The sequence below is a fragment of the Rhinolophus ferrumequinum genome, chromosome 10 (genome assembly GCF_004115265.2).
Source record: "Rhinolophus ferrumequinum isolate MPI-CBG mRhiFer1 chromosome 10, mRhiFer1_v1.p, whole genome shotgun sequence".
Classification (NCBI taxonomy): Eukaryota; Metazoa; Chordata; class Mammalia; order Chiroptera; family Rhinolophidae; genus Rhinolophus; species Rhinolophus ferrumequinum.
Genome location: NC_046293.1, coordinates 52,843,846 through 52,869,998, shown reverse-complemented (window position 1 = coordinate 52,869,998; position 26,153 = coordinate 52,843,846). Strand labels below are relative to the sequence as shown.

At 52.2% G+C, this 26,153-nt stretch overlaps 2 protein-coding genes across 3 annotated transcripts; both read left to right on the top strand.

Annotated features, from left to right (window-relative positions):
• The first annotated feature begins 743 nt into the window (after positions 1-743).
• Positions 744-8,335, top strand: KRT78 (keratin 78). 2 transcript variants are annotated; one of them, XM_033117429.1, is made up of 9 exons: positions 807-1,172; positions 1,579-1,793; positions 2,843-2,903; positions 3,368-3,463; positions 4,364-4,528; positions 4,863-4,988; positions 7,340-7,560; positions 7,837-7,871; positions 7,950-8,335. In XM_033117429.1, exons 1-9 carry the CDS (start codon positions 807-809, stop codon positions 8,213-8,215), a joined length of 1,551 nt encoding a protein of 516 aa, XP_032973320.1. In that variant the 3' UTR covers positions 8,216-8,335. The 2 variants fall into 2 exon arrangements, with proteins under 2 accessions (XP_032973321.1, XP_032973320.1); XM_033117430.1 differs by having other exon boundaries at positions 744-1,172; positions 7,837-8,335.
• Positions 8,336-13,198: 4,863 nt separating this feature from the next.
• Positions 13,199-25,665, top strand: KRT79 (keratin 79). The gene is made up of 9 exons (XM_033118458.1): positions 13,199-13,838; positions 15,767-15,987; positions 17,080-17,140; positions 17,242-17,337; positions 22,593-22,757; positions 22,986-23,111; positions 23,776-23,996; positions 24,662-24,696; positions 24,967-25,665. Exons 1-9 carry the CDS (start codon positions 13,362-13,364, stop codon positions 25,164-25,166), a joined length of 1,602 nt encoding a protein of 533 aa, XP_032974349.1. The 5' UTR covers positions 13,199-13,361; the 3' UTR covers positions 25,167-25,665.
• The last annotated feature ends 488 nt before the right edge of the window (positions 25,666-26,153 follow it).

Genomic DNA, 26,153 nt, shown 5'->3' with positions numbered 1-26,153 from the left:
GTGCTTAACTCGGGTGGATAGGCCTGGTACTGGGTGTTTGTGGAAGGGACACATGCTGGGCTCAGAAATGCTCCATTGGCCATGATCCTGGATGGAATGGCCTGGTTTGAGTGGGGTGGTGCCTCATGGATGATTGCTGGGTTGGGCAAGAGGAGGGACTTGGACACCCTGTTTTTCTGTTTCGTTTCCAAATCCTGGAGTGTCTTTCAGCTGACAATGACAGCAACACCTTATTAACCGCCTGGCTTCTCTTAGAACTGCAAAGTGCCTTCCTTCTCCAACTCTTATGGGTAGATTCTTCCTTGAGAAGCTTCACGCTCCTTTGTCCAGTATCTACAGGGCACTCAGAGGCTCCATCTGAACCCCCTGCATCCTCTTTTCCCCTTTACCATCCCCCCTTTCTCCCCCATCTCCTTCTTCAGGAAGTCTTCTTTGAATGACACTCAGTGACGTTGCTCAGGGCTGTTGCTTCCTATGCCCGGCACTGAAACGCAGGCCTCTGGCTGCCTCCTTGTCGTGGGGACACGCCCAGCTGTCCCACAGCCTGGGAGCTCCGAGGGCAGGGTCTGGGTCTCCTTCTTCCTTGGGCTCTGCACGTGCCGCTCACCTATTCTCCAGGTGTGTCAGAATAGGTCATCTGGAGCCAGTGACAGACAGACACAGTCAGGCCGATAGCATCCTGCTCTCCGAGACCCAGCCCAGGCACGGGAGGGGATAAAAGTCTCGTGCTGGTGCCCCAGGGCAGGAACTCACACACCTTGACTCTCCTCTGTCTGTTTGCAGCTGTGTGACTGTGGGTCTCTGCCATGTCTCTCTCCCCTTGCAGGCCCCAGAGGGGTTTCAGTGCTCGCTCAGCCTGTTCTGCTCGCTCCGGGGGCCGAGGCAGGGGCAGCTTCAGCAGCAGGAGCCTCAGTGCCTTTGGGGGTTGCCGAGGAGGCTCTCGTGGAAGAGCCTGGGGGTCAGTGGGAAGGCCAGGGATGCAGTTTGGGGAGAGGAGTGGTGGGCCTGGGCTTTTCCTGTGCCCTCCAGGGGGCATCCAGAAAGTGACCATCAACCAGGATCTGCTGACCCCACTGAAGATTGAGATGGACCCCCAGTTCCAGGTGGTGAGGACTCAGGAGACCCAACAGATCAGAACCCTCAACAACCAGTTTGCTTCCTTCATCGATAAGGTGAGGGTCAGTTTAGCTAAGGCCCTGCCTGTGTCAGTGCCTCCTTCGGGGGAACGAGTCTCCGTGGACTTGACAATGGGGAAGGCTGGCCTATCACTTTTCTAATTACTTCTGCAGCAAGGAAGTCCCTCTGTGGTCTAACTGGAGTCTCTCTGGTTATGCTGAGACCCTTTTGTTCCATGGTCGGGTCTCAGCAGCAGAAAACATCCAGCCAGCAGTGGGAAGACCTTCCCCATGAGTCTTTCCGACCATGTTGATGTGATCTGGGTCTCATGAAAGGGCAGGAGCCTGCTCCTGTGCAGGCTGGGCAAGGTGGGCTGATTGGAGGCTCCCTGAGTCTTCACTTTCCAGACGCTGTGCCCAGGAAGTCCCACAGAAGCCTCAGGGGTCCTCTGCTTGTCTGCAGGTACGGTTCTTAGAGCAGCAGAACAAGGTCCTGGAGACCAAGTGGCACTTCCTGCAGCAGCTGGGGGTGAGTGACAGCCCCCAGGGCCTTGAGTCTTCCTTTGAGGCCTACCTGGCCCAGCTCAGGAAGCAGCTAGAGGAGTTGCAGAGACAACGCTGGGCTCTGGACACTGAGCTGAAGTCTTGCCGGGCCCAGGAGGAGGAGTACAAGGCTAAGTAGGCAGACTGCTGTTCCCCACGGGTCCTGGGTGGGCTGTGGGAGGGCTGGATCAGGGCTGTCGCTGAGGGTCTCCCCCACACACGACTGGGCACCCCTCAGTCTCTCTGCATCCCATTTCCTCTGGCTCTCAGGGTGCTCCAGCTGCTGTAGGTGAGGAGGCCCCGCTGCCCTTGAGGCCCAGGGTGGGAGAGCCTTAGTTCCAACAGGCCTCAGCTCCCAGGCCCATGTTTCTGGTCAACCCTGGGAGAGGCTTATTTAAACAATGCTAGTGGGTTTTTTCTTGAGAAATTCCTGTTGAACAGGCTGTGGACTAGTGACTCAGCTGTTCTCTGGTCTCAGGGGTGGAAGGGAATCCATCTTGTGGGACCATCCCCAGGCCCGTGGCATGATTCACAGCGAGGCTGTGGTTCTGAACTCCCCACCTAGGTCACCTGGTGGTGAGGAGAGAGCCCTGGACTAACAGGAGGCTTGGGTTCCGCGACTGTGAACAAAGGATAGCTCTGTGGCCTTGGGCGTTTTACCCCGCTCAGCCTCAGTTTCTATATCTGAAAACTAGGGCGATGTCACCTGCCCTTCTTACCTCCCAGGGCTGTTGGGAGGATGGGATGTGAGGTAAAGCAGGTCCTGGAAGGAGCCCAGGATTGGGGCCAGGAGACCTGGGTTTTAGGTTTGCTTGGCTACCTAATCATCTATGACCTGGGCAAGTTGTATGAAATCCAGTTGTATAAAATCTGTGATAAAATCCAGACTGCCTGCTTCAGGTGATGACTGCGTGTAGTAAGGGAGAAAGGGTGTTTGAATGTGCCTTATAAACATGAAGTGAAATGGCCTTATGTCATTAAGGGGACATGGACTGAAAGGGTAGAGAGGGACATAGCTAGGGTGTGACAAAATCATTCTGATAAACACACACAGATTGGTTGTGTGTCCTGCTTTGGAGCATCTAAAGGCAAGAGTGGCCTCTTCAGGGTGGTCGTGCTTGGGGAAGGGGCAGGGGTTCTGATCATGGCACCTCAGGCAGTGTCCATCTGTACTTACTCTGCAGGTATGAACAGGAAGGCCACAAGCGCGCCAGTGTCGAGAATGACTTTGTGGTCCTCAAAAAGGTGAGGGTGAGGGTGAGGGTCAGCTGCTCCACTTAGATCCTGAGTACCCACAGTGCACAGCCCAGTTTTGGGCTGGGAGGACAGGGGTGGGAGGTCCTAGTGCAGTATATGCTCTCATGCTGCCTGCAGGCGTTCCATGGGGAAATGGGACATCTATCTAGACACAGGGACCCCCAATTGAAGGATCATGTAATGAGTTTCGTATGTGACTGCAGGAGAGGGTGGAGAGGGAGTGGAAGAAGCAGAACTGGTTGGGGTTAATCAGGGAAGGCTTCCTGAAGGCGGTGTCAGTCAGTGTCAGGCGAAAGAGAGAGCAGGGCAGGGCAGGGCTGGAGGGGGAAGGAGCAGGGCCCCAGAGATGGCTGAGGGTGGGTGTTGGGCAGTATGTGAACAGTACTCCTGAGCCAGAGTAGGGTCCACAGAGAGGAAGTCAGGGATACACTGCTTTGCCTCCTTGTCCCCAGGATGTGGATGACGTTTTCCTGAGCAAGATGGAGTTGGACGGCAAGCTGGAGGCTCTGAGAGAGTACATCTGCTTCTTGAGGCGTCTGTATGAAGAAGTGAGAATCTGCCAAGGGCAGAAATGGTGGTCTCCAAGGGCAGCTGGGAGTGAGGGCAGGTGAAAGGATGGGCAGATTCCCTGTGGCTACTGTGGGAGTGGCCAGGAGGGAAGCCTGGTTAGGGTGACTTATATCCCAGTCACCCAGACATTTGACAGACAATTACTGAGAACATACTATATGGATTGCTAGGTACGGAGCATACATCAGTGAATAACCCCACAAAAGTCATGAAGCTTGCTTTCTATTGGGAGACTGATAATAGAGGATAGACCTAATAAATAAGTAATTTATATGGTATGTTAGAAGGTGATACATGTTACAGAAAAAAGGGAAATTAGAACAGGAAAAGGAAGATTTTGAATGTGGGGGGTAGGGCAGGTGGGGGATAGGGCAGGTGGTAATTTCAAATAGGGTGGTCAGGGTGGCCTTATTTAGAAGATAAAATTTGAGGAAAGACTCGAAGGAGGTGAGGAAGTCAGCCACACAGGTGGAAATCGGGCATTCCGGGCAGACGGAGCGGCCCACAGCTAGAGTGTGCTGGTATCTGAGGAAATGCAAGGAGGCCGTGTGGCTGAAGCAGCCAGAGCGAGAGGGAGGGGAGGGTGAGAAGAGGTCCGAGGAGTGACGGGGACGAGGTGATTTCTGGCCTTGCAGGACATTTTCCTTTCATGTCCAAGCTACAAGAGCCCTTGGAGACAGCCTCCTTGGAGACAGCCTTCATTTTAGATGAGGAGACAGCTCCACAGCAGGCAGTGTGTGCTCCACACCACCCAGCACGAATGAAGCTGCTCCCTGATGGAGTGCGGGCAGAAAATCAGCATCCTGTCTATGTGCCCAGGACTCCAAGGGGAAAGGGAGTTGGGGGGCGAGTGGACACTGAGTCAGTCTTCCCTGCAGGAACTGGGCCAGCTCCAGACCCAGGCCAGCGACATGTCCGTGGTGCTCTCCATGGACAACAACCGTTGCCTGGACTTCAGTGACATCATTGCCGAGGTCCGCGCCCGGTACGAGGAGATTGCCCAGACCAGTAAAGCCGAGGCCCAGACGCTGTACCAGACCAAGGTGCTCGGGCTAGGGAGCAGCACCACGGGGTGTCCATGCCCACGCCCCAGGGTGGTCATCCACCTCAGTCTCATCCAGCAGTTCTGATAACCTTCCTGAAGCTTCAGGGCTGGGTGGGCATGACCATTTCCTCTCTCCAGGAAGGAGGCAACTCAGGGAAACCATGGGAAACAAGCCTGGACTTCTGCAAGCACATCCCACCATGTCCTGGTTTCAGTGTTTATAACCCAGGTTCCAAATGAGGCAAAGAACGGGGAACACGGGGTTTCTCGTGGTCTTGGTGTCAAAAGGGAAGGGCTTTTCAACTAATGGTGCCACCTCTGTCCCCCCTCAGTACCAGGAGCTTCAGGCGTCTGCCCAGCTTCATGGGGACAGCATGAAGGAAACCAAAGTCCAGATTTCTCAGCTGCAGCAGGGGATTCAGAGGCTGCAGAGTCAGATCGAGAACCTCAAGAAGCAGGTGAGGATCCCAGAGCTCTCCAAGCCCTGCCTCTTACTGCCTGTGTCACCCCTGGGTTTGTGTGAAACCACGATAACTGGCTGGAGCTTTGGCTAATTTGAAGTGGAGAGAACCTCAAGCCCCATTTAAGAGGCCTTTAGCCTTCCTCCTGTAAATTCTAGCTGCGTTGGCTCTGCACCAAACAACTCCAGGGGGCGCTGCTCATGCTGCATTCCATGTCCGGATTACATCTTGCTCTAGGCTCCTAGGGGAGAAGGTTAATTCTTCGCTTTTCTGATCTCTTACTTTTACTCTTCAAGCCCAGTAGGGACTCTAAGGCCATGTACTGAATTTCCTGGTCCCCTGTTGGGGAGGGTGAGAACCAGGACCTCAGGGAGCAGGGACATGAGCAGAGCTCTCCTTAGGAGGGGAGGCTGTTGGGGCCTGGCGTGGGAGGGAGCAGGAGAGCCAGAGGGAGAGGCTGGCAAGGGCGAGGAGGTGGTTTCCTGCTCCTTCTGGAGACCTCATTTCTAGATGTGAAGGACTTCAGATTCTGAAGTTTTCAAGAGTCTTTGCACTCACTTTCCCCAAATCTGCAGAATTGGTTTTGAGATCAGCAGAGCGTTGAGAGCTGAGACCACAGACTCGGAAGGTTTCCTTAAGCACGTCAGCTTGACTCCCAAGTCACACGTGGCCCATCCACTGCCAGCGGGGCCCTCCTGGGAAAGTTCTGGGAGCACAACTCATCCAAAGCCCACTCAGTCTTCAACCATCCTCGCCTGCTCTTCTTTGGAGTGTGATGGCAGGACCCAAGACCTTATTATTCAATTTGCCGCCACAGTGTTTTGCCCGTAGATTTGGAATCCTTGCTTTGGAATTCCCTGGAGCAGTCTGTTAAGATGCAGATTCCTGGGCCTCCTGCCAGACTAAGGAAATCAGCGTTTCCAAAGGTGGAGCCCAGAGACCAATTTTCTAAACTAAGTTCATGCAGGTGATGTGAATACGTGGTCTCACAGCCCAGCTGCTAGCACTTAGGAGTGGTATTATGTCCCCACAATAGCTCCTCTCACAAACACTTCCTGTGGGAACCCCTCTTGGGGATACAGCCCCCTTTCCTCCTACTCTTCATACACAAGCCTGATGAACTGGGCTCCTCAGTGCCAGGTCCCATGCAGAGCCCGCAGGCTACAGTTAGAGTGGTGGACAGGACATCAGTGGTCCTGGGTTAGGGTCCCAGCTCTGCCACTCACCACCTTCCTGAGCCTCAGTTTCTTCATCTGTAGAATGGAGATGATATCCACAGGGTGCTTGTGTGGGAAAAGAATCATGAGAGCCTTTAGGAAATGCCTCTTTCCTGAACCAAATGTGAGGGTCAATCAGCTGGATGGCTGGTTAGGCAGGGGGCTTGTCCTTCTTCTGCTCGTTTTCTGTGGAATTGGTGAGGTAAGAGAGAGTATATTTTTCAAACCAAAAATTGGGGCACACGGTTTGATAAACTCTGACAACAGGGCAAAATATTTGAAGTGGGACTGTTCAAAAAAAATCAAGGACTGTGATGGTCCTCAAGATGAGTCGTATAGATAATGACCCGAACAGGACAGGAAGTACTCTGGAGAGATTCTTTAAGTATCCTGAGAGATGCTTTAAGTACCCTGGAGACAGTCAGGTAAAGAGCTGAGGGTTGGAGGTGGGAAGAAATAGGGGACATCCCTGGCGGAGGTGGCACAGGGGGTATTAGTTTCCTGTGGCTGCTGTAACAATGTACCACAAACTTGGAGGCTCAAAACAACAGATATTTATTCTCTCAGTTCTGGAGGCTGGAAGTCTGAAATCAGGCGTCAGCAGGGCCACACTCCCTCTGAAAGAGCTAGTGGAGAATCTTTCTTTACCTCTTCCTGGTCTCTGGTGGCTCCAGCGATTCCCTGGCATTCCTTGTTTCGTCACTTTATCACTCCAATCTGCCTCTGTCTTCGTGGGGTGTCTTCTCTCTGTGTCTGTCTCTGTGTTGTTTCATCTTTTTCTAGGGACACCAGTCATTGGATTTAGGGCTCACCCTAAATACAATATGATATCATCTTGAGATCCTTAACTAATTACATCTGCAAAAACCTTATTTCGAAAAAGGAGCACATTCAAAATTCTAGGTGGACATAACATTTGTGGGGACACTAGTCAACCCATTATGGGAGTTAAGGAACAGAAGCGACAATACTTTCCCTTAGAATGGGAGTAGCTGGGAGGTGGCCAAGGATAATTCTGAACTCATGAGATTATGGTCCACCCTAGCCTTCAAGTTATATCCCCAGTGGGTGATTTGGGAGGCGGTGTTGTGCTTATAGCCACTTTCCCCCTCATTTCTACATCTCTCCCAGAATGCCAACCTGGAGGCCGCCATCACTGATGCTGAGCAACGTGGGGAGCTGGCTCTCAAGGATGCTCAGACCAAGCTGGCCAAGCTGGAGGCCGCTCTGAGAGCCGCCAAGGAGCACATGGCCCGGTTGCTGCGCGAGTACCAGGAGCTCCTGAGCACAAAGCTGTCACTGGACGTGGAGATCGCCACCTACCGCAGGCTGCTGGAGGGCGAGGAGTACAGGTGGGGCTGCTCAGAGGGACCTGGGAATATGTGCCCGAGGTGGGGCGGGTGGTGGATGGAATGCCAACACAGAGCTTTCCTTGCTGAGGGGGATTCTGAGAGATTACCTGACACCCTAAGCCCCCCACCATTCTGCTGGGAGGGGTTCTAAATTGGGGACCGTGGGTTTTATCTGCAGAGAGGGTAGGTGAGCTGCTCCAAGAGGCTTAAAACACCTGGGGATGCATTCTTTGCAGCCCATCTTAACAGTTCCTTCTCTTGTCCTTTCTTCCCCAGGATGTCTGGGGAATGCACCAGCCAGGTCATTATCTGTGAGTATCAGGGAACTTTTGAGGGGTCCCCATGGGGAGCCAAGGACTGTGCTGTGACGCTGGTGTATTTTTTGGCAGCCATGGGGGACGGCAGCATCGCTGTGTCTGGAGGAGCTGGAGATAGCCTGGTGGGCACTTGTGGATTCGGAGGCGGCAAAGGCAGTTTTGGGTCCAGCTGTTCCAGTGTCGTGACTGGAGGCTCCAACGTCATCCTGGGCTCTGGGCAGTGCCCTGTTGTGGGCTCCTGCTATGTGTCTGGTGGCGGGTCCAGCTCCAGTTCCAGCTGCCACACCATCCTGAAGAAGACAGTCGAGTCAAGTCTCAAGACGTCCATCACATACTGAGTACCATGGCAGCCACTTACTCCCCTGCCTTCCTGAGCTTTCTCAGCCCTGCCCTTACCCCTCTCACCCCCATCCCAGCATGGCCAGCTCTGTGTTCACTGCCTACCACCCAAGTCAACCCACAGGGGAGGCTATAAAAGTCAATAAAGTCACATCTGCCTGCTGTTCTGAGTGTCTGCCCAGTTGGGCCTTGCCCTGCATACTGATTCGTCTAATTTGTCTGTTACCTTCCCCAAACCAAGGTGCACAGTGCCCTATCCTCCAGCCAGCCAGCCTCATCCGCTTCTGTTTCCACAGCCTTCAGCCTGAGCTGGGAAAACTCTGGGTGGGGCTTGGCCAGACTGCATTTCTATCCCCGGTATTCTCCTCTGTGGGGAGGGGAGAGGTCTGAGGCCCACTGACCAGAGCCTGGAGGCTAGAATTCACCTGCGTCTGGGCCTCCATTTCTCTAGCTCTTCTGTGAAATGAAACAGCAGCCAACGCTCCCTGGGGATGAGTCCTCCTTCTTCTCTTCCCCTCCCCCACTCCCGCCCTCCCACAAATAGTATTGAGCACAAACCACACTTGAGGCACTTTTCTAGGCCAGAGGCCAGCTTCCTGTGGTTAATTCAGACACACTGGGTTGAGAGATGGGGATTTGTGGTGAGAGCTTTTTGTGACTTGTCCTTTCTTCTAGTCCCCTACTGATGATGCCCTGTCTCTACCTCTATCCAGAGTGGCAAGCTTGAGTCACCTCCCTCAAGAGTCATCTCACTCCCACCTCTTATCTCTGAGCTGTAACCTGGCCCTTCTTCTGGACAGGATGCCTTGGATAGGTTAACAATTCAGCACTGATGCTGAGCAATAGCTTTAAGTACGTGTTCCTAGGGCGTTTGGAGAAGAGACGGAAGGGTAGGGACAAAGGTTTCCTGTGGCAATGTGCAGCGTCTCTGCCACGCCTTCCAGTAATTCAATTCAGCCCCCAGGTTTGCACACCTTACTTGGCAAAATGGAAGCTGTGCCGCTGCCCAGCTCACTCTCCACAGAAGGTGATCTGTGGAATATCTATTGTTGTTCGGGTTATATCCTATGGGCATCTCACTCCTCACCCCAATAAGCTGATCGGGGCTTCCCTCCTGGCCTCCACTATGTTCCCTGGGGTGCGTTCCGTCTCCTCCATCGCCACTGATGCTTTAGCATCTCTTGTAGCTTGTTTCCTGGCTAATTCCCCAGAACAGGCTCATTCCTGACCCAGGACCTATTCCTGACCCTTCATCCCTGCTCCTCCTTTTCCCCAAGTCTGTCCCAGATTTCCCTCCTCCTGGAAACCTTCTCTAATTGCCTGTGTCTGAACCCACCAGACTCTTCCCTCTCTGGTATAGCCTTGCTGCACCTGTTGCTGTCCTGGGCTCTGTTTCTATCTGTTCTGGTCTGGGACCTAGCTTCTCTTTCAGCCTGGAACCTCTGAGCAGGTTCTTTTCCTGCACGTAGCACGGGGATCAGCAGCTCGGTTGGTGCTGGGGGCTCTGATGCAGACTTGGGACTGGAACTATGCCCCATTCCCCTTACCCCTGGCTCTATTCCACCCATGGGCTTGTCTGAACCTGAGACTGGAAGCTTCTCCTCCTTCCCTCTCCTGCAGGAAGCCAGGAGAGTGGGCACCAGGTGCTAGGAAGGCAGGGAGGGTCTTCCCCACCCCACCGTAGCTGCTGCATCGGCTCCTGCACGGCTCCTCCTGTCTTACCCCCTCTACCTGGGTCAAGTCTAGACTCCAGGGTGTGGGCTGCAGGAGGTCACATCATTCCGCCCCTGCTTTAGGGGGAGGTCAGCCCTTTACTTAGATCCATGGGTCTCTCCATCAAAAGTATCCAAGAAAGAGGCTTTTCAGCCCTCTTTATGGGAGACATGAGTGGGTGGGCACAAGGCTTTGGAGCTAGAATTCTTGAGCTTGAATCCCAGCTCTGCCATTTACTAGTGGTATTACTTTGACCAAGTTACTTAACCTCTCTGTGCTTCAGTTTCTTCGTCTGTGAAAAGACATTAATAATAATACCCGTCTCACAGGACCATGTGGGCATGATACCATTCAGGATCCCAGAAGGAAACAAATGCACCCAAGATGGTTCAGTTCAATGGACTTTGGTGAAAGGCTTAGTTACAGAGGCACGGGAATGGTTAAGGGAACAAACACAAGGTGCAGAGGCCGGAGGCTGGCAGCACTGGGAAGCCACTGCCACCCCAGAGCTGGAGGGGCTGACCATCTAGTTTGTCCAGGTCCAGGGGATTTCTGGAATGTAGGACTTTCAGTGTTACATCCTGGTAAAATCAGGATGAGGTGGTTACCCTGTGGAGAGCTGGAGAGACAGGAGGAAGAAGCGGAAGGACTAGATGATAGAGTTGGGGGCTGTAGAGGGGGATCGCCTGGAAGGAAGATGCCCCTAGTGCAGAAGCAGGGAGGGAGCAGGAAGAAATATCCACCCTCCTTCCCTTTGGGATCTCCTGCTGGGGTCTTCCCTTGGCCAATCCATCCAGAAGCCAGAGAACAAGGGAGCAGCCTACCAAGGTCAAGAAGGTTGGGGAATGGATCTGGGGTGGGAAGGAGGCAAAGAGAGCACACCCAGTGCAGAGACTACGGGCGTTATTGCATGGATAGTGCATAGGTTCCTGTCTGCCCTGTAGTAAGTGCTCAATTAATTGCTGATATAATAACCGTGACTATTAGATTAGAAAGTCCTACCTCTGTATGGGGGCTTCTCAAGGGCAGCCAATGTGTTTTCTTCACCCTTGTATCTTTTATATCACTCAGCACCCAGCTGGGCCCATGGCGGGTGCTCAGTTGTCTTGCCTCATCCCTCATTCCATGGCCCTCTTGCCCTGCTGCAGAGAGGAACCCTGGGCAGGTGACAGTCTCCAGAGACGGAGGCCCTTGAACCCAGCCACAGTGGAAGGAGGAAACTGCTCCTCCTTGGGCTGCAGAAAGGTCTGAGCTTGAGTGTCTGTATGAAAGTCAAATGGAGAGTCAGGCCGGGAGGAGGCACCGTGACTCCCACGCTGTCTGGGCTGGGACAGGTGAGATGTGCTGCCTGTGTGGGAGGCAGACTCTCTCCAGGAAGTAACTGTGAGAGTGGGTCCTGGGTTGCCTGCTGTCTGTCACCAGCTCCCAACATAAAGCCTGGCACAGAGGTAAATATGTGTAGGTATCAGTGTCTGGGGACGGGTGGAATGTGTGTTTACAGCCCACTCTACTCCCACTACCCCTTCGGCTCCTGACTCAGAGGGCTGACATCACTCCTTTCCCCAGGGAGGGGGCCTCACTCACAACTGTCTGTCCCTCCCACACCCCCGCTGGGGAGAGATAAGGGAGGCTGAGAAAGTGATCACAGCCTCTGGGGCAGGAGACAAAGGTTAGTGAGAAGTGACAACTCAGTCCTGCAATCACAGGCCAGCGCTTTTTGAAAGGACTTCCCTGACGGGCCCTGCTTATAGACAGAGGCAAGGAGGCCCAGAGAGGTTGAGAGTTGCTGGAGGACACACAACTCAGTGGGAATTCATCCGTCTTCCCGAAATGCTGGGTATCCTGGCTCTAAGTAGGGAGGAAAATCCCCTCTTGGGCATGAAAGGACCAGTTCTGTGAGTGCCCCTCACCCTATGCCTTATGGGAGCAGCTTCAACTTCTTGAAACTGGGAGCCACTGACAGCTCCCTAGTGGTCCTAGGAAAGAATCCCACAGCCTCCCCTGGGGGCCCACTCTCCGTTTGCCTTCCCTGGGCTGTGGGGATGGCCCCATGTCCTGTCCTTTGGGATCCTGGGGACACAAGCCAGTGCAGTCCCAGCTTTAGCCCTGGCAGCTGTGTAAGGAACACAGCCCGTGCTAGCTCCACTTCTTCCCTCAGGCGAGTCTCTCTCCTCTCTCTGCACCCCACCCCCCTTTTTGGGCTGAAAGCTGAAGTGGATGAGGAGAGACAATCTCTCAAGTCATCTCAACACTCCTTTGTCCTAACAGTTGACCAACATTTGCCAGCTCCAAGTTTTCCCTTGGGGCTGTATTTGGTCCCAGTAGTCTCAAGTGGGTGGGGTGTGGAGGGGACGGTGTGAAGTGATTTGAGGAGACCCCTGGCTCCTTCTGAAGCAGCAATGGGGCTCCGTGTGGGATGGGGGGACAGGAATATTGGGGGTGCTCCATGGGCCTATTGGGGCTTTTGTTGAATACACACTTCCTGGATCTATAGCTATGTCCAACAAGGATGGGGTGTCCTCCACCCACCTCCAGCTCCCTCCAAAGTGACTGGACACTTCTGGGGAGGCTCTGCCATGAGGCAGAAGGTCAGGGGTCTCAGACAATGGTTGCGGCCCCGTGTCTCTCTTTAGCCCCCAGAAGAGTGTGCTGTGCCCTCCTCACCTCCCTGGCTTCTGGACACTGCCTGGAGAGCCCAAGCCTTTCTATTTCCTCATCAAGCACCCAGACTCCATGGTTGGACAGGAATCTTCCTTCTGTCCTTGCATCCACATTGCACAGCACAGAATCTCCACCCAGCAGACAGTCTGCCAGTGTATGACAAAAGAACAACTTGTCCCCACCCCCACTCTGTCACCTGTGCCCCCCCACCTGCCAGGGGGCAATGAGGCCGTGGGCTGGGAGGTGGGACTGGAGCAGGCCTGGGCACTCTCTCCACAGCCCATTGCCTAATGCTCTCTCCCTTACCACCTGCACAGCCCAGGCCCTGAGGCCTTGGCTTCTAACAGGGGCCTGGGACAAAGCCCACAGAACAGAGCCCCATTGATGGTGGCCATGAGGGCTGGGTGGGAGGAGACCAAACCAGCCACGGGTAGTGGAGGTGGCTGTGGGAGCCGTATCATCTTGTTGCAAGACAGGAGAGCCTCAGGGGGTGGAAGGTGGCATCCCGCCCCACACAGTCTCAGCTCAGCTCCAGCTCTGGAGCGCAGGTGATAACTGGGAGCAGCCCCTCCCTCCTGCTGGGGTAGAGGGATTCCCCACCCCTCAACCCACAGGGCCTCTCCCTCTCCTCCTGGGGCGATGGGGCAGGAGTGCCTATGGCACCGAGGACCCAGCCCAGCTGGGAAAAGATAAAACGCCCGTCAGTTGCCCAGAAGCTCACTGTGCTTCCTCCCAGCTCTCTCAGCCTCTGCTCCGGCCCCTCTGACAGCCATGAGGTCCTCTGTATCTCGGCGGACGTACTCTACCAAAGGCGGCTTCAGCTCCAACTCTGCCAGTGGAGGGGGTGGGTCCAGAGCCCACACCAGCTTCAGCTCAGTGACGATGTCCCGGAACAGTGGCAGTGGTGGAGGGACCCGCAGTGGTCTCAGCACTGGTGGCTTTGGCAGCCGGAGCCTCTATAACTTGGGGGGCAGTAAGAGCATCTCGGTCAGTGTGGCTGGAGGGGCCTCCTCAGGGCGGGCCCTGGGAGGCTTCGGCCATGGCAGTGGGGCCTACATGGGCCTGGGGGCTGGCAGGCAGACATTCGGGCCCGCCTGTCCTCCTGGCGGTATCCAGGAGGTCACCATCAATCAGAGCCTGCTGACCCCCCTCAATGTGGAGATCGACCCGGAGATCCAGCGGGTGCGCACCCAGGAGCGGGAGCAGATCAAGACCCTCAACAACAAGTTCGCCTCCTTCATCGACAAGGTGAGCTGAGGTAGAAGGAGGCAGAGAGAGCGCCTGGAGTAGAAGCAGGGCCTCTAAGAGACAGCGGCCGGGTGGAGGCTGTTACAGCCCATGTGCACTCAGGTAGGGGTTGGTGGGATGACTTTTGGAGTGCTTCTGGTCTGAGCCTCGGATGCCCGGATGTGGATGGCTGGAGACAGCCTCTGGGTCTTTACTGTAATTGTTCAGCTGAATCTCGAGTCTACTCATGAGGCCTATTTGTCAAACCCACCCTGAGCATGCAGGAGCCCTTCCTGTGCTCATCATTGATATCATTACACAGCAGCTTTAGCTTGCCCTTACATAGTGGCTTGTACTCATTGCTCCTCTTAGTGGGGTGGCCCTTATTGCCTGTTGTGATTTAACAGCTGGGTAACTGGCTCAAGTGTCAAACAAGTTACCCAAGGAGCCCATCCTTTCCCTATTTTCTCAGTTTTGGCGGAGGCCTAAGGGCAAAGATGTGATCAGGACACAATTGGGGGGCGGTATAGTCTTAGGGGAAGTCCCCTTTTTGTTTCTCCTATTCCTTCTCGCTGTTCTGGCCAACAAATTCAGTTTGGAGTGAACTCTGAGGAGAGTGGTCACAATGTCACCATGACCTGGGGTGTGGGGTTTGATCTGTCCCAGGCATCCAGGCTGACTGGGGTGGCTCTTGTACTGTTCTCTGGCATTTCCAAGTCCATTTTGCTGGCATTGTCTACCTCCACCCTGAGACCCCAAGTAGTGGGACCATGATGGGGAGAATCCTGGTGGATGACTATATCTTGATTCAGTGATTTGTGGGCTCCCAAAGGACATTCATGTCCCCTTTCTCATGTGATATCCACAATAGGTTAGGAATCACAATAGGTAATATTGTGCCCGTTTTTAAGAAGAAAAATCTGAAGTCTAGAGAGGTCATGTGATTTGCCCAGGTTCATACAGGTACTCGGAGGCAGAGGTGAGCCTGGATCCAGGGTCATGAGCCTCGTGGTCCTTGGCACTAAGAGGGCTCATTACTACTCACGGCAGGAGCACCTGCTGCATGGTGTCCCTGGACCACGTGACTGTGGGCCTGGGGTGCTGTGGGGGTGGGACCTGGAGAGACTGGATGGCAGAGGGTGAAGCAAACCCGTCCGCCCACTCTCCTCACCTCCTCCCCTAGTGACTTTTGGTTCTTCTGCGGGACCGTCCCAGAGGTTAAATAAGTAAAAATCTCTCTCAGGCTCTATGAATCCAGGGCTGGTTGCTGGAGGTCTGAAAGGTTGTCTGTGTTTGGTGTCTGGGAACCCTGGCTGGACAGAAAAAAATCAGATTTACAGAAAAGTTGCAAGAATGGTACACCTACTCCTGTATACACTTTCACCCAGATTCACCAATTTTTAATATTTTGTTACACTTGTTTTCTTTCTGTCTTTGTTTGTATGCATATAATATCTATCATCTATCTATCTATCTATCTATCTACATATAATCATAAATATATATACAAATATATACAACAGAGTTGTATATATATTATACACACAGACACAGACAGACAGACACACACACACACACACACACACACATCTGCATTTTGAACAGTTGATGTTGATGCAGAATTGGGTTCAGAAACATCGATCTAGTCCAATGACCCAGGACAAGTGAGAAAGAGAACCCCAGAGAGAAGTGGCTTGACTGTCACTAATTAATAAATGACTGAGCGGGGCTTTCATATCTACTAGCTCTCTACAGTTCTTGTCATCACACTCGACTATCTTTTCTAGCAAAGATTGTTCCCACAGGAACTCCTCCCCTCAGCAGCTGTAGGCCCTATACTGCCCCTGTGATGTCCTGGTCACGGACAGATGGGGGCGCTGGGCCCCATTCTCGGTCTCTCTTGGGGCCGGGGGATGGTCCAGCCCACCACCCTTCTTGCTCTGGCTCAGGTGCGTTTCTTGGAGCAGCAGAATAAGGTGTTGGAGACTAAGTGGGCGCTGCTGCAAGAGCAGGGCCAGAGCTCTGGTGTCACCAGGAACAACCTGGAGCCCCTGTTTGAGGCCTACTTGGGCAGCCTGCGCAGGCAGCTGGACGGCCTCCAGGGCGAGCGGGGGAAGCTGGACTTGGAGCTGAGGAACGTGCAGGAGCTCGTCGAGGACTTCAAGAACAAGTGAGGAGGGCTGGACAAGCGGGGGCCCTACAGGGGTGGGGAGGGGACATTGTGGGCAGTCTCCCCAGAGAGGGCCACCCCATTCCCAGTGTCCTGGGACCTGTCTGGGGGATGCAAAGTCAGATCTGCTTCCCTCGGTGCTCAGGCACTGCACCCATTTCCTCCTGGAGAACTGTCACACGTGTCTGTGTATTGCTGTTCATAATTTTGAAAACTCTTTATTACAAGTTGGGAAGACTAGTGTAATGAACCTATACGTTCTCATTACCCAGCTTTAATAATTATCAACACAGCTAATCTTGTTTATTTTGCACCCTACTCACTTCCCCTGCTCCCTGATTGTCTTGAAGCAAATCCGAGCCATCATGTCATCTAATTGACAAAAATTTTATTGGATATGTTTGTATAGTTCATTTACAGAACTTGACTTAGTAAACATAAACACAATGCCATAATCACACCAAAATTTTTAAAAACAGTAATTCCTCAATATCATCAAATATTCAGTCAATTTTAAGTTTCCAATTGTCCCATTAATGTCATAAATTAAAAAAAATACAGTTTGTTTGAATCAACATCTAAATATATTTCACATATTATGTTTGGTTGGTATATATATATATATATATATATATATATATTTATTTATAATTTAAAGGTATAATTTTTCTTAATTTTTACAACTTGACACAGGCAATTTCTCAACCTTAAAGTCTCAGCCAAAGCAGTTGGAGAGAAATTAGTTGTTTCAAATGCCATCCTCTTGCTGAAAGTGGAGCAAAGGTTAACCACTGTTGACACATCTCCACTTGTCCCTATCAAGCCACCGAAGGGCTCTGATTCAGAGATGGCTGCTCTTGACCGCCATGGTATTGCACAAATTCTGTGCCCATTTCTTTAAAAGGGGCGAGGAAGGATGTTTAAAGACTGCACCCCAAATTTCTTCCTTGGTTGCCTGCATTACAGAACTGCTCCCCAGCGTTGTTCTTGGCCAATATGGGACCCACCAGGGCTTCCTTAAAGCCAAGAGGGTCCAATGCCTTAAAAGGCAGAGCTTGGCTGAGCCTAGCCTGAGTTTTCCATGTGTAACAGGTACGAGGATGAAATCAACAAGCGCACTGCCGCCGAGAATGAGTTCGTGGTGCTCAAGAAGGTGAGCAGGATGGCAGGGTGGGGGCAGGTGGTTCCTTGGCTACTGTGGTGCTGGGCTGCCTGGGGGCCGAGTCATTGCCCTGCTCTGTCGCTTGCCTGCAGGATGTGGATGCTGCGTACATGGGCCGAATGGATCTGCATGGCAAAGTGGGCACCTTGACCGAGGAGCTCGACTTCCTGAATCATCTCTATGAAATGGTGAGGTGGCCAATGGACAGGGATCATTACATACAGCACGGGGGATCCCCTTGGAGGTCTGATCTGAATTCCCAGGCCATTTCATTGATAAAAGAGAGAACCTGGACCTTTAATGAACGCTAGCTTCCATATATTAAGTGTTTAAGATGGACCAGGCACTGGGCTAAGCTTTTTACATTATTCTCTCAATAACTCTACAATATTATAGAAGTACTATTATTGTCTCCATTTTATAGTCAGGGACACTGAGGCTCAGAGTAACTTGTCCACGGTCACATAGCTAGTTAGAGGCAGTGCTGGAGTTGAAATCTGGTTCTTGGACCTTAAAGCCTGACTCTTGCTACTGTGGGATACTGTGTTCCCCTTCTTGTCCGGTTTGTAATGGAACAAGGGATGAAGGAGCAGAGATGGGCAGACTGAGATGGGGGTTGGGATTCCAGGTTGGAGCAGGGGGTGAGGTGTAAAGAGTGGGCAGATCAAAGAATCCAGGAAGGGTCCCAGGAAACAAGGCAGCTTTGAAAGCGGGGGCGAGAGGGTTGAACTTAGCATGAGTTGATTCTAGAATCATAGACTCTTAGAATAGGTGGGGACCTCAGGGCCCCCTCCACTCAATTTAAAGCCTTTTCTCTAATACCTGTGATGGGGATCATGTAGCCTCTACTTGAATACTTCTATTTTTTTTGGAGGGCAGGCATTTCCATTGTTGAAAAACTTTATTAGAAAGCTGACGTGAATCTTTTCCCCATGGCTTCTGCTCTTGATTGGCCCTGATTCTGTCTTCTGGGTTGCACGTATTCAACTATCTTCCATGTGACGTATGTTTTTCATATGACAACACTTTAGAGGTCAGGATGATTAGGGGATTGAAATCTGTGGCATGTGAGGACGTTCAGGAAACAGGGTTCTGAGTCCAGAATTCAGAAAACAGAGGGGTGGGGAGGGAGGTTACAGATATAGACTTCCATTCATGCAGCCTAATATTATACTAGTTTATGTGTTATTTTTAGAAACCATTTCACCATGTTTGTTCCTTAACAACCCCCCTCAACCCCCCCAATTTTTTTCACATGAATGCTTCCAAGTGAGACAGGCTGTCCTCCAACTTCCTGTATTTGGGAAGTTGAATTTTTGAAACTGAATGCAAGAGCTAATGATTCTCCTTTTTTCCTGTGAAATGTTGTTGAAATTTCATCCCATCATTGGACGTCATTGTGGGCACTTTGCAATTGGATTCTCCTATCCAATATTGGAGATACCAATTGGATAACTGGATATATTAGTGATGCATCAGCTTAGGGTTATCTTCAGGGTTAAACTGGTCAACTGTGGCTTTAGTTGTTTGATAACATTTCAGTAAATCATTGATAAACACATTAAGGCAGACAGGGTGAGAACAGAGTCCTAGTCCAAGAACTAGGTTTTCAGTGGTGGCTTCCCACCAGGCTCACCTCCCCCCACTCAGTCATTTGTGGTTGAAAGTGGCTCAGCTGCTTTAACATCCAGATAACTATGCCATCGCCCGACCCACATTTTTCTGTCTTATTTTAAAGAATGCCAGAAAAAAAAAATCATTTCAAAGAGAGAGAGAAAAAATGTGCCTTTGAAAGAAAGGCTTGGTCAAACAATGTCCATCGCAGTCCTTTAGCAGCTTAGTAATACAACCTCAAAAACATCCATTTGGTTTGACGTTTTCTTAGGGTCGCCCTGCTGGCTCTAACCCTCTCATACACATTTTATAATTCATACTGGAGGTTCGTAGGAGATTGACATCAAGTTTACTTTGGAGAAATCAAAATTTTGCCCCTTTGGAAATGAGGACACTTGCTACGTCTAGGGTTCTGGATTCTGGAACCTCTCCTACTCTCCATATTTCTCAAGGATCACCAGGGGCATTCATCGTCTTGGCAATCCCCATGGCCTTCTAGGATATGCTCTTCTGCCTGGACCGCTAAGATCCCCAACAAGGCCAAGGCTTCTTATGCTCTGTGTGTCTGTCTTGGGTTTCCATTTGTTCTCAAGCATCCTGCCCTTTCCAGTTTGATGACTGTTCCCCTTGATCAAAAGAACAAATGACATGGCAGATGAGTCGTTGGCTTTGCCTGGGTCTTCTGTAGGGTTAGCCAAATGCTGCCTCCCTTGTTGCTTTTTCCTAGAGATTATCTAACAGCCCCGTCCACAGGCTTTAGCGTTTCCCTGGCTCATGCTTGGCTGCGCTGCTCTACTTCCAACATTTCTACATGACCTGTCAGGATGGAGCTTGTTGGGGAGTGTTCTGTGCCATCATGCTGATTTCTTAGGTGCCTTCCCAGTTTCTTCCTTACTGGCATCATTGATAGTCATTTATTGTTTGAGGCTCCCTCATTTCCTCTCTGAGGTTCTTATGTCTTTTCGGTCAATGGTTCCCACACCCCTCTTCTCTGAATGTGTAGGAAGTGGCTTTCTTACTCTCTAAGGCGCATGTCTGGCATACTCAGCAGTCCTTTCCTTTGCTATTCCTTTCCTATTTAATACATATTTACTGAGTACCTTCCACAAGACAACAAAAGGACAAAGTCCCTGCCTTTGGGGGGCTTGCAGTTTCATTCTGGGTCACCATGGGATGACAGCCATCACAGTGACAGGGAGCACGGAGTAGGCTGTGGATGACCTTTTCTGGGGAGCTGGGGGAGCTTCAGGGGAGATGGCATTTGAGTTGGATTTTGAAGGAAGGGTGAGGCTGCTAAAGGAGGAGGAGGAAGAGTTTCCAACCGGGCCCCAGCCGGTGCAGTGACACAGCGGCACCAAAGAGAACAGTGTGTTTGAGGGGCAGCAGGTGTGCTGGGCATTGAGCGTGTGGGAGAATTAGGTGAAGAGGTGGAGAGGGAAGGTGAGCTAGGGACCAAGGCAGGGGCACTTCCTGTCAAAGTTCCTCACCACCTATCTTCACCTCCTTGGGGGGTAAGAACAAAGGCCAGAGCAGTCATTCCCTTTCTGCCTCATGGGCAAATTAACTATGATTGCCAATGTGGTATTTGGTAATCGATTTCACGGTCTGGTTTTGGTCAAGCCAGATCTTAAGGAAATCTGGAGGGCCCACCACCAATTCCAGGCATGTTTGACAGGGCAGGAAAGGAGTCTCATGGCCTCCCTCTGGACTGGGGGTCGGGGGGAGTGTCCCTGCAGAATCCAGCTCTGCGCCAGTGCCATCACTTCAGCTTCTCTGGCTCTTTTTCTCTTGCCCAGATGCTCTCCACCGCTCTTCCCTTCATGGTCTCCAGTGTCTGAGGAGACACGGGCCTTTTCATCCACAGAGCTCTTCTCTCTCCACTTGAATTGGCTCTGTTTCTTTGGAAAGCCTGACTTCTGCCCCTGGTTCTAGCAAAACCACCGTCATCCACTCATGGTGGTGTTCGGTAGATAGTTTTTGTCTCCTTGTCTTCAAAATTCCACGTTGATTTTCCTCAGGACCACAGTCTGGCTCAGGACTGTAGAGGGTTGCTGAGCTGGGGAGGGTGAAGGGGTGAGCCTGTAAGATGACGCTGGCAGTGTTGTCATGGTGGGAGGAAAACAACTGTGACAAAGGGACGTCGTCTGTAGCAAACGTGCCTCGTGGGCACCTTGACTGACCTTCAGAAAAGTCTGAGCAAATAATGCATTTTACTGAGAACTCACCATGGCCCATATGTGGGTCTGAAAACACACACAAACCACATGAGGAAGGTATTACATTATGTTCATCCTACAGACGAGGGGACTGAGGTATCATGAGGCTTAGTGATGACCCCAGTCACACAGCTAGTGAATGTCAGCCTGGGGACTTGAACTTAATTTTGTCTGTCTCTAGAGCTCATATCTTTTCACTAAACAACAAATATTTCAGTGAATGGATTTCTGTTCCCACCTCCCCAACCCATTCCACCTCTTAAAATGCTTGAAACTTATATAATTTTACTAATCAACGTCAGCCTAATAAATTTAATAATCTGCGATGCCACCACGGCTATCAGTTTTGAATTTGGTAGTTCTCTCTTTATTTCTGTCTTCTCTCTACTTTAGTCTATGTCATCTCAGGTGTCAGACTCCCCAGGTTCGAGACTGGGCTCCCCACTTACTAGTTTGTGATTTGGGGCAAGCTGCTCTTTGTGCTGTTAGAAAAGGATGGGTAATGAGTTAGTACCTGTCAATTGTCTAACACAGGGCCTGACGACAGGAAATGCTCACTAAATGAGAGCTGTTGTTGTTATTACCTGTCTCTATCTGTTATAATCCCATTGGCTGTAGTGAAGGGCCAGTGTGTGAGAAAAACTGGACACAAGACCAGAATATGTTGGAGGAAACTGGCTTTTAGAGAGAAAATTGTCTCCTCTTTGGAAGCCGCTCAGGAGTCCTGAGGGGATGAGCAATTTGATTGGAGCTGGGATTTGGAGCAGGGAGGACCATGGGAGAGACAGAGTTATAGTCCAACGGGGCGCCAACATAGTCATGACCTAGTGACTCAAAGCCAGAAACCAAACCTGCCTTTCATGGCATCTTTAAATGCCTGTTTAGGTGTGAAAGCTGATGGACCGGGTGTGCGTGTGTGTGTGCGTGTGTGTGTGTGTGTGTGTGTGTGTGTGTGTACATCACCGTGGTCTATAAATTGCACTGTCTTCTAGAGGAAACCCCTTGGGCTTTGTTGCTCAACTGATTGGTTCCAGTTTGGACCCCACCCAGACTGGAGGACCTTGGATCTAGTGATGTGTCACTTCTCTTCTCCAAGCCTCTTTCCTCACCTCCCTACCGTCAGGACCACTGTGAATGGTGGTGCAGGTTGTTAACTGGCTGAGTGGAGAGTGGGGTTTGAATCAGGCCCACGCTCAGCTTCCCAGGCCCTGGAACAGGCTGCCTCTGCCCAGAGGGGAGCTTTTCCCCAGTTTGCACAAAAGCACCCTGTGGGCCAGCTGTGGCTTTGCCTGCTTCACAGAGTGTTCTGAAAATTAAAGAAGCAGGTGAATGTGCTGGCTCAGGGCCTGGCACGAGCTTGAGTGCTGTAAGTACACATCCCCTTTCCTCTTTTTTAATCTCTTAGAAGCCTGCAAATCCACAAAAAGAAATGCCGTCTATAAAAATGGGAGCCCATTTCACAGCCTGAGAGAGTGTGGCCTTTCTTGCAGGTGTAGCTTCCTTCTAGGGTGGAGCCTGGGGAAGAGCACAGGCCTCCCGATGCCACCTGTACCCCGGTCCTCCATCCTTTGGCGGCCTCCCAGGCCTGGTGGTAGCTAATTCTGTTTCTGCAGGAGCTGAGCAATGTGCAGACCCATGTGTCTGACACCAATGTGGTCCTGTCCATGGACAACAACCGCTGCCTGGACCTGGACAGCATCATCGCCGAGGTCAAGGCCCAATATGAGGAGATTGCCCAGAGGAGCAAGGCTGAGGCTGAGACCCTGTACCACAGCAAGGTGAGAAGAATGGCTGGCTCAGGTATGTGAGCTGGGACTACACACAGATCTTTCTCTATGAGAGAGGCCTGGGCCACTGGGCTCCTTGTATGCCCAGGGCCAGACACACCCCCCCCTACATTGGGGCCTCCAGCTTTGAGGATGGGGTTGGGGGAAAGTGGTTACCCATGTGAGCCTGGAACGATCTGATAACTAGCCTTTGGTGTCCTCATACTCTTTGGTGTCCAGTATGAGGAGCTGCAGGTGACGGCTGGGAAGCACGGGGACAACCTGCGGGACACCAAGAATGAGATTGCTGAGCTCACCCGCACTGTCCAGAGGCTGCAGGGTGAGGTGGATGCAGTCAAGAAACAGGTGAACCTCTGGCTGGGGGCCTGAGCGACGGGCTCAGGTGTTGGTGGAGGTGAGGGGCCTTCTTATGGTCATTCTAAGGGATGAGATCTGCTCTTCTGGTGGGTGGGACACACTCGAATGCGGACCATCAAGATCAACACGCTCCTGTTACAAGAGAGGAAACTGAGGCCCAGAGAAAGGAAGGGACTTGTCCGAGGTCACACAGCATATTAGTGGTAGAGCAGGTGGGACAATCTCCTTCAAGGAGAATGATCCCATCTCCAGGAGGTCAGAGCAGAGGCTAGGGGTTCAAGGGTCCAGGTCGTAGCTGCTGACTTCATCTAGGGTATGGCTGAAAGTGTGGGCTCCTCCTCAGATCAGAGTGAAGCATTTTGTTAACGGTGAGGCTGTATTATTCATTTTACCTCTTTTCAGGCACTAGGCTGAGCTGCAGCAGGAGGGACTAAGATTATATTAGACTTCAGTAAGGACTTTCCCACTGGTGCTACATGATCCTGCTCGTGTAATAGCATCTCCTCTTCCAAATGAATATTTCTGATTTCCTTCTTTCCCAGTTGGTTACAGTGGGGGCAGGTGGGGAGGATGGTGACGTCTGGCTTCAGGGCAGAGAGAAGGATACGTCAACCTTGGAGGGTGTACCCAATACCTCTCACTCCCTGGGCAGTGCCAGCAGCTGCAGACTGCCATTGCGGACGCAGAGCAACGCGGGGAGCTGGCTTTAAAGGATGCTCAGAAGAAACTGATGGACTTGGACACAGCCCTGCACCAGGCCAAGGAGGACCTGGCCCGGCTGCTGCGCGACTACCAGGCCCTCATGAACGTCAAGCTGGCCCTGGACGTGGAGATCGCCACCTACCGCAAGCTGCTGGAGAGCGAGGAGAGCAGGTAGTGGCCCCTCCTGCCCTGATTCCGAGGGCTTCCCAGCCGTGCCCTGTGGGAAAGCCTGCGTAGTTGGCTGTGCTACCTGAAGCAGGAGGGTAAGGGAGGAACCAAGGAGTGGGGCTCTTAACTGATCACCTGAGGGAGACTCTCCCACTTGTGTTCACTGCCTCTGCTGTGCGTCTCCTTGAATGGCACAACCATCCTGATGGGGCTTGGCAGGCCGACAGGAGTGAGGCTTCTTCCAATACCAGATTCCACCCTAGTGGAAGCTTTGAAAAACAAAGTCATCATCTCCGTCCCTGAGGAAGGCATGAGGTGTAGAGAAAGTCAGCCAGAAACTGGGCCGCTCTATTTTGGCATGGGTTTTGTTTCTCATGCATCAGAGCAGGGGTCTGTCCGTGGCCTGCAGGGGAGGGATGGGAGGGTGGGGGAGGGCGGGCTGCCACAGCCTGCTGCAGCTGGGCTTCCTCTGCGGCACTGGCTTTAAGGCCCAGTGTGGCCACATGCACAGTCTCCTCGCGTCTCTTCATCTTGTCATGCGGGCCCTGGTTCTCGGGAGTTGACCAATGGAATTGATCCACTGTAAAGGCAGAGAGAGGGAGGGAGAGGGCTTTTGCTCAGGCTCTTGGGACCACCGACCCTTCTCCCGGCCTTTCTGTTTTCCCCAGGATGTCTGGAGAATGTCCCAGTGCTGTCAGCATTTGTGAGTATTTTGCTACCCCGCCCCTGGGCCGGCCCCAGTCCTCTGCTCAGTCCACTTAGTGAATCCTTGGCCCAAAGCACACATTCCCTCCATTTCAGCCCCTGGAGGTAGGTTCAAGGGGTCCCCAGAGAAGGAGCTTCCTGCCCTAGGCTCTCCATCCATTCCCGTGGCTGCACTGCCTGATTTTTTCCTACCCCTTGCTGATTACTGGAGCCCCTGGCTCTCTTCCCGCATGGCTGCCCTGCCTCACCCAGACCCTTTGCCTTGCAGCTGTGACCGGCAACTCTACCACGATGAGCGGAGGTGGCACTGCCGGCTTTGGGGGTGGCATCTCCCTGGGTGGGAGTGGGGGTACCAGCAAGGGTGGTTTCAGCACCAATGTGGGCTACAGCACTGTCAAGGGAGGGCCTGGGGGCACCTCCATCCTGCGAAAGACCACCACAGTCAAGACGTCCAGCCGGAGGTATTAGCTGCCGAGCCTTGTAAGCAGGGGCCCCTGCAGTCTTTTCCCTGCCCCACTCACCCACCTTGGCTGCCCTCCCCACCCACCTCCTTCGGAGCAGGCACGGCCCCAGGACCACAGATCCAGTGTATTTGCATGCCAGATTCTTAACATGTAATCTGCGTTTTGGGAAGGGCTCAAGTCTACTCAGATTTCTCCCTGGTTCTACAATGGAATGGGAGGTCAAGGCCACCAGCTTGAGTGATGTGTTTGGGTGACTTAGGGATGACCTTTTGACCACTGAGAGGAGGCTGGATTTTCCAGGCCATCTCAGCTTCCCTCACCTCCTCTGCTCATCTGATCCGAGCTCAGGGCAGGCTGGGAGAGGAGGGGAAGTCAGGAGTGGTCCCTAAATGCCTTTCAACCTCTCCTGTTTCCCACTAGACTCACCCTCTCCCTGAATCTACCCACATCCCCCTCCCCTGTCTATGCCTGTGATGTGTCTCAATAAATGGCATCTGTAGTTAGCTGTGTGTGGCTCCAGTCTGTCCTGCGTGGGGAACTGAAATTATCAACTGATTAACTGCCCGGTGGTTGAGGCAGCAATAACCACACGCTCACTGTGCCTCAATCGTCGTGCTGAAAGCACATTAGCTCAACACCATCACCACTTTAGGCTTTGGCTCTTACTCTTTCCCTTGTAGAGCTCATAGAAGGCTGGAGGGAATACGTAAGTTGCTCAAGTCAGGACCCAGCTACTGAGCAGTTGCCAATCACCCAGACTATCCCCTGAAGCTATTGAGCCCTCCCCTAACTCTGTGGGGCAGGCAGCACCCTATTCAGTGGAGAGATCTTGGGCTTCATTCAGAACTGGGCAGACTTGGGTTTAAATTCCCCTTCTGCCACTTACTAGCAGTGTGACCTTGGGCAAGTTACTTAACCTCTCTGAGCTCCAGGTTCCTCCTTTGTATTAGGTTGGTGCAAAAGTAATTGTGGTTTAAGATGATGTGATACA

Bases quoted from the DNA above. Each gene is read 5' to 3' on its own strand.
- KRT78 (XM_033117430.1), top strand. From the start codon at position 807: ATGTCTCTCTCCCCTTGCAGGCCCCAGAGGGGTTTCAGTGCTCGCTCA. The intron at 2,904-3,367 runs GTGAGGGTGAGG...CCTTGTCCCCAG, and splicing joins ACTTTGTGGTCCTCAAAAAG to GATGTGGATGACGTTTTCCT. The intron at 3,464-4,363 runs GTGAGAATCTGC...TCTTCCCTGCAG, and splicing joins TGAGGCGTCTGTATGAAGAA to GAACTGGGCCAGCTCCAGAC.
- KRT79 (XM_033118458.1), top strand. From the start codon at position 13,362: ATGAGGTCCTCTGTATCTCGGCGGACGTACTCTACCAAAGGCGGCTTC. The intron at 15,988-17,079 runs GTGAGGAGGGCT...CATGTGTAACAG, and splicing joins GTCGAGGACTTCAAGAACAA to GTACGAGGATGAAATCAACA. The intron at 17,141-17,241 runs GTGAGCAGGATG...GCTTGCCTGCAG, and splicing joins AGTTCGTGGTGCTCAAGAAG to GATGTGGATGCTGCGTACAT.